Source organism: Centruroides sculpturatus, unplaced genomic scaffold, assembly GCF_000671375.1.
Source record: "Centruroides sculpturatus isolate CEXI.00-Female unplaced genomic scaffold, Cexi_2.0 scaffold171, whole genome shotgun sequence".
In the NCBI taxonomy this organism is placed as follows: domain Eukaryota; kingdom Metazoa; phylum Arthropoda; class Arachnida; order Scorpiones; family Buthidae; genus Centruroides; species Centruroides sculpturatus.
The window spans coordinates 516,752-524,638 of NW_019384470.1; the positions used below are offsets into that span (position 1 = coordinate 516,752).

A 7,887-nucleotide genomic window follows, 5' to 3' on the forward strand; every position below is an offset into this window, starting at 1 on the left:
GTCGTTTATCCGAATCAATTGGGGACTGGGGTTGTTCGGATAACTTATTTTTCGGATAACCAATTATGTACGAAAAAATATATTAATTTATCCCGTGTTGAAATTTTTCTCCGTTGCGTGTCGCTTCGCGTTGAATTTTCGTCGATGTTAAGCCTAACGAAGACTATTGTATCGTTAAAAATTATTTTTTTATTTTGTACAAACAAAATAAATATATTGAAAAATATAAAAACAATAAAAAATTATACTTCAGAAGTTAATTTAGTATCAAAAACGTAAAATATTTGAGTAGCCAAAGACATAGCCAAAGATTGCAGCACCACAGCACTAGCTAAAATTTAAATTTGCTAACTGAAATTCTTTCGGATAAACGACACACTACTGTACCTTGTTGTACAAGAGATACCTGTAATTCTAATACTCTTCTCAAATTGCAGTTAAATAATAATCAAATCTCGACAAGAAACCTTTAAAATGCAGCTTTTTATTAACTTTTCAAACATTTTCGGCCATTTGAATGACCTTCCTCGGGAAAAAAAATTAAATGAATTTCGATTTCTATAAAACAAAGTTTGTTATGGAACGATTTTGAATGTTTTTGAGTGTTTGTTATGAAACGTTCAAACTCATTCCATAAAAAACTGTATTTTATAGAAATCAAAATTCATTCAATTTTTATTCCTGAGGAAGGTCATTCAAATGGCTGAAAATGTTCGAAAAGTTAATAAAAAGCTGCTCTTTAAAGGTTTCTTGTCGAGGTTTGATTACTGTAATTCTAATTTTGTATCTAGCTGTTTAATAATAATGATTTTATTTTGAAATTGAAAATCTAAATTTTACGATATTGATAATCCTTTCCTAATTAATATTCCTGTTTTCAATATTGATATCCTAATTAGTAAACCTTGATTCTAAAAAATACATTTTACAGCTGATGATATGTTATAATTAATATCAAACAAAAGATTCCAGAATTAATTTTATCAGATTAGTAGAGGTACAGGTGGATAAATTGTTTTTATAATAAATAACAGTAAAGGAATATACAATCTTAATTGAATCCAGAGAGAGATAAAGAGATCTCTGTTTTGCTATAAGCCATATGGTTAAGCTAAAAGTGTAAAAATAAAAATAGAAAACCAGGCATTGATAGAAGGAGACCAAAATAAGTAGATGAATTTAATATCTTGAATTTAACTTAAATTTGAATTCTATTAAAAAATGTCTTTAAAAAATGATTGAAACAAGATTTATGACATAGACATAGAAATAAACTTGTTATTTAAATGTGTGATTAAATTTATACCAAATGTAAGTCTAATGTAAGCAAAGCAAACATTCATCATTAGAGGAATGACTGTAATTTCATATTTTCTTGAAAAACAGTATCCAAATACTTTTTTGGCAAAAGTGGAAACATCATATGGTGTTCAAGCTTTTTACACACAAAGTTCTGCACACTTCTTTCAAATCTTCTGGGTTTATTCTATACTCACAAAGGACCATTGTTTTAACAGGAAGATGACATATGTCATGCTACCTTATGAAACATCCCTGATAAAATTAAAGAACATAAATATGCAGTCAGTAAAAGTCCAAACAACACTACTCTATCTACTTTTATGAATATAACATGGAGATCTCTTGGAAAGAAGCTATGGTTATTAGACCTAAAATGATCTAAATACATGGAAAAACACATGGAAATCTTGGAAATCCAAGTACTTCATAGGATATAAGAAAGAATGATGGGGAACAGTTTGAATAGTTACATTTAAAAGTTAGAAATTATAGCATTGTAATTATTATGTTTAGTTCTATTTTTGTCATTGTATTACAGATCTATGACTTTCAAATAAATTTTTGTAAATAGAATATTATTGGAAATATGCAGTTAGTTTCACCTATATAAAATACTAGCAGACCCCGCCACGCGTTGTTGTGGCTCAAAATGTATCTGTTATAAATATATAACACTTCCCCTGTGGGGGGAAATTTTTCAAAAAATTTCTTCTTAGTGTACATTCTCTTGACATACCCTATTAAAACGCAATCAAAAACGCAAAAACCCACATCTAAAATAATATAATAGAAGTCAAGTTCTTCACGGTAAGCCTTAATTCTGCCCCTCTCCCCCGCGGGGGAATATCAAAAAATCTCTTCTTAGTGTACATTCTGTTGACGTACCCTATTAAAACGCAATCAAAAACGCAAAAAACCGCATCTAAAATAGTATAAATAGAAGCAGAGTTCTTTATGGTAAGCCTAACCATCTCCCTTCAGTGGGGGGAATTTCGACACGTATATTATATAAAAAGACGTGCATATTCGAATGCAACGTTGTGTGAAAATTTCAAAGAAATCAGTAGGAACAAACAAACATTACATTTTTATTTATATAGATAGATAGAAGATGATCTGCTTTAGTTCATTTTCACATAATGCCTCACAGAAAAGCAAACTTAGGGCATCGTACTTGTAGCGCCATCTGTTGGACATAAAAGCCTTAACCTAGATTATATTTTTTAATTTATATGAATGTTTATCGGAATAATATACAACCTATGTCCACCCTGAGGTTCCATTCTAAATATTGGTGAAAGAATTTTTGAAATCGCATGAGTAGTTTCGGAGATTACCTGCTGCAAAGAAACTTACATACATGCATACATACATACATACATAACCTCTTTATAATATTAGTATAGATTTGTCAGGTAAGTATGATCCTGTTTGAAGAAAGTACAAAATTTAAAAAAATAAAATATTAGTAAATACTAATGAGAAAGTTATGTTTTAGTAGAATAAATCTTTTAAACTATTAAAAAGCCAAACACTTTTTGTGCCCTCCTGGCTCATCATCAACGGAAGAAATTCTTTCAAATAGACAGAATTAAATATTACATATTCTGTAAATATTCTGTAAAACTAAATATTCTTTTTTTAAATTTTACAACTGAACATTGATCTACATAGGTGCTGCTTGACAATCAAATTTTTTTTTAATTTGTTTGTAATTTAGTTAGTAAAAGGTGCTTAAATACATTGTCTATTAATGTTAATGGAAAAAGATTTTATAATTTCCTAGAATGTATAATGTTTAACTTTGTTTATTTGATAGAATTTATATTACTAATGATGAGTCAGTGATGCTTTAAAAGCACTTAAGTTTTTTTATATCATTTATGTTGATGAAGCTTAGCTTTATGTTATTTTAATAAATGATATTTTTAAAATAAGTTTTTAAAATAATTAGATAATTTTTTCATTAATTTTTAACTTAACTGACAGTATGTATTGAATGCCTTCTATAATAGCACCAGTTTCCAACTTGTGTTTTGCAGAACCCTAGAGTTCTTCAATGAAATTAGTTTTTGAGCTTTAATTGAAGCAGAGTGTTAGCAAAGTTTTTTCTATGAGGCTTACAGAATTGTGTTCATTTTCAAAAACCCATTCAATAGATTTTGATTAAACTTTGCCATTTTCTATTAATTACGAGATCCGTAATCCAAAGATGCAATAAAAAATGGAGGTCCATGGCTTCATTTTCAAGATATAAGATTTTTACAAGTGCATGAGACAAAGCAATATCACACAAATTGCACAACTTTGTCATGTGATGTTTCACAGTCACCAGCACATCTTCGATGGGGTTATAGAATCAAGTTCATTCTTAGAATTTAATGGGTTGACTTTGAAAAAACTTTGCCATTTTTCATTGATTGACACAAGGAATTAAGAAAAGTAATGTGGATCCATTTAAATGTAAAAAAAATCTAGTAATGAGTTGCTTAACTTTCCTGGCAATATTTAAAATTTTGGTGGTGCCATCTGTTATGATATTTCATTTTAACAAATTGTTTACATTTTTAATTATTATAAACTGACAAAAAACTTAATTTTGAGTGTAGGGATGGTTTTATAAAAAAATTGTGAATGCTAATAATGAGTAAAATCGTCATTAAGTTTGACCATACTCAAGATATGACACACGATCTCTTTTTATTTTTTCATCCTCTGGACTTTTAACCATCTAAATTTAATAGCATCAATCCCCCTAATAAAGAAACCAACCTATAAAATTTCAGAAATTTTTGAATGTGCAGGAATTATTAAGCTTCAAAGAGGGTGAACAAAATCATGCTCCCACACACACATCCATACATACGGAAAAAAAGTGGATGTTTTTGCATTTCTTGATGTTTGAAGGTCTCAAGTCCAAAAATTAAAAATCTTTGGGGGGGTCATTTTTGACCAATTGCCATACTTTTTCTCTATTATATATAACAGAGCCAGGAAAGTAAAAGTATGAGTCTGTGACTTTGTTTTTGATATACAAAGGTATTACAATGACATTGTCCATGCTCTCTGATGCAACTGAGTGTACCTAATAGAATTTAGGTCTAGAGGCAAAAAATAAAAATAGTATTGCATATACCTAATGGAAAATATGAGTAAAAACAAACAAAACACAAAAACAGAGCAATTGATGGTGATTGCTTTGTTCTTGGAGTGTTTTTCCATACCTGGTCAGTACAAGGATTGTGTCTCCCATGGCCTGCAGATAGTAGGATTGCCTCTTCTGTGCCTGGCAGGTGCAGGGATTGCTTCTTTTTTTTGACTTCACTATAATTCTATTGTGATATGATAAAGTTGCACGATGTCTTAGTTTATCGTTTAAGTAAATTTTCATATGTATTTTAAAGTTTCAAAAATTAATAATATTTTATAGGAAAAGGGAACTTATGCACAGACTTCATGGCTCACATTTGTGGCAAATAAATCCATTGAGTGTAATAGTGGGGAATCAAATCATATATTAGATTCTTTGTTGTGAATTTGATTCTTTTTGTATTCAAAAACTAAAGTATTTATTCCTGTTGGAGAAATTATTGCTCACAAGTAGCAATACAGCTATTCCTCACTTAACAACCTACCTGTTTAATGATGACTCAGGCTTACAACCAGCACAAGGAATCCCCTTTCTTAATCTCATTTCCATAGTCAGTCAGTATTTGCTACACAAAGCATTTAAAATATCCAAGACATTTATAAATTTGTACTTTATTGTTCATGCCATAGTGCAAGATGTCAGCAAAAAGGAAGAACATGATTTTACGTAGAGTAAGCACCAAGAATCAAAGGAAGGCTATTGATCTTACAAAAATGAAGATCATAAATGACTATGAAGCATTTAAAAAAATGAAAACACTATCATGTGACTTGGAGCTGGCATATTCAACCATTTTGGCAACCTTGAAAGTTAAAGATGGTCTAAAAGAGGCAGTGAATGTATTGACAGGTTTTCCAGCCATAATAATGAGACTGCAAAAAGGCCTCATTTATTAAGTGAAGAAATTATTGGAAGAAAGAATGCTAATGATCCTTTTAATAATGCAAGCTAATGCACACAGTATCTTTGAGACTTTATTTAAGGGCACACAAAGGCAGAGTCTAAGGAAAAATTTATGGAAAGCCATGGATAGTTTTAATACTTTCATCATTCAACCTACATAATCAGAGTAGCAGCTATAAAGTGGCAAACAGGGACATAGAAACAGTAAAAAAAATTGTTAACCAATTTGGTAAAATTATCAAGAAAGGCTGTTACCACCTAGAATGGATCTTCAATGTAGATGAAACTAGACTTTTTAGAATAAAATGACCAAAAGGTCCTACATATATAAAGAAGCTAAAACAATGCCCAGTATCAATGCTTTTAAGAGCTTGCTTTTTTATGAATGAACTTTAAGTTTTTTGATACATCATTTTTATAATTTTTGATAATTGTATTTTTATGTTCTGTAATATGTAAGAGAACAAATTAAGACAAAGTTATCAAGTTGGTGTTTCCTTTAGATTTTATCATTATCCAGAACATATAAAAACAGTTAAGGTCCTCATTTATCAACCAGTTTGCTTAACAACCTAGTTGTAGGAACTTACTATGTTGTTAAGTTAGGAGTGGCTATATTAGAATTGTGTGTTCATTTAGTTATTTGCAAAAACATCAGATTCATTCAATTCTTCTGCTAGTTGAGCTCCCACCACATCTGCTGACAAAATCATTTGCAAAAATTAATTCTTCACATTAATTACCAGTTTGAATGAATAAAATTTGCTATTCCATTATTAATTTTTTTTTATGTTAAATAAATTATAAGTAAAACAACAAATCAAAAATAATAAGTCAAAATTGTCAGACTTCAAAACTTTTTATTAATGTGAAAAGGATTCTGTGATTAAAATAAGTTGGGAATCACTGTCTAATGATCATCTCTTACATTTTATTTTATTCCATTTTATTAGTTATTAAATCTAAAACTATTGTTAAATTTAAAAACTTGTAAGACTCATTTAGCATTTAAAATTGAATTTTATAGTAGATACTTTAATAATTTAAATTTAATAAAAACCAAAATCAAATTTAAATGAATAATTACTATCAAATCTGAACTTTATTGAAGATTAATTCAGTTGTGCTATGCCATGTGTTTAATTTTGAATCATATATTTCTCTAATTGATCTTTGGATAATTTATTTTATTCAAAAGTGAAATTATAGTTTAATATGATTTTATAAAAACAAAATGATAATTTTTTTCATACTGATAAAATATTGATTATTNAATATATTTTTTTTTTCAGATGCCTGCAAAACATTTGGTGTTAAAAACTATTTTTGTTGTACTTCTTTAAATACTGGCTTTCTGGTGTTTTTTTACCAAGATCTTTTGGATAATTAATGTATTCTTGCTTTGAAAGCTACATAAAGCTGAAATGTGTAAAGAGAAGCTTAGGAATATTTATATAAATTAATTATCTGGCCATATGATTAGACAATTCAGACATTGTTTACTATTTGCTTATACAAATTTTATCAAAAGTCTAGTCTATTCACTCTTTAATTTTTATTAACATCTAGTGCTAACTAAAACCAGTTTATTATATGAAAATTTATCTGATTATAATAATAAAAAACACATTTATAACAATAGATAATTAATACTCATATTCAAGTGTATGAGATATTTTAAAATACATATAATTGAAAATATTTTAATGTTATCTTTATTTTAAATTCTAAAATTTTCAGAGCTGTAACAAATGTAATTTCAGTTTCCAAAGTTTGACTGTCTATATAATTAAATACTTTTATGTAGAGAATTTTATCAAGACATAAAGAATTAAAAGAAAGAGCACATCAATTATTAGAGAAAGCTAAGAGGGATGCTACTAATACAGGAATAACTCAAAAGACATCAAGACAACTAAGCGAGGTTTTTATGACTTTTAATTATATGTTTATATTATAATATATTTTAAATATGCAATTTAATATTCAATAAAACATTATTCAAATTTATATTGATTTTTCATATATTAATCCAAACCCAAAATTTTTTATACTATTAAATAATTAGTATTTGAAATAATTTTAATATAACAATAATTAATTTCTTATTTTTTGTGTTAAATACTTATATTTTAAGCAGTTTAATGATATTTTGATTTAACACTCATAATAAATAATTTTTTAATTTTACTTATATTTATTAAATAGTAATAAGTAAGTTTTAAATATACAAGGTCTGTTCAAAAAGTATCGGACCTTTTTATTTTCCGCGTAAACCAATGATGCGAGAGAGGCCTTCTTCGGTGGAGTTGTGGAGGGGACAGTCATGCACAGCCCTGAATTTTTTCCCGCCTGCAGGAAGCGTCAGTCGTTGGCAATCGGCGTATGAGTGAGGTCATGTAGTGCGCTCTCGTCGGATTTCACTAAGCTGGAAAATGACTGAACAACGTGAGCAGCGATATTACATCAAATTTTGCCAAAAACCTTGGCGATACCCGAGTGTAAACCATTCGCAAGATTCAGCAGGCTTT

At 28.6% G+C, this 7,887-nt stretch overlaps 1 protein-coding gene across 1 annotated transcript in view; it reads left to right on the forward strand.

Annotated features, from left to right (window-relative positions):
- Positions 1 to 7,887, forward strand: part of LOC111621132 (EH domain-binding protein 1-like) — a 110,241-nt gene that overhangs the window by 36,803 nt on the left and 65,551 nt on the right. The window contains exon 9 of the mRNA XM_023363203.1: positions 7,164 to 7,280. Coding sequence (XP_023218971.1) covers positions 7,164 to 7,280 — 117 coding nt within the window. The remainder of the gene's footprint in view (positions 1 to 7,163; positions 7,281 to 7,887) is intronic.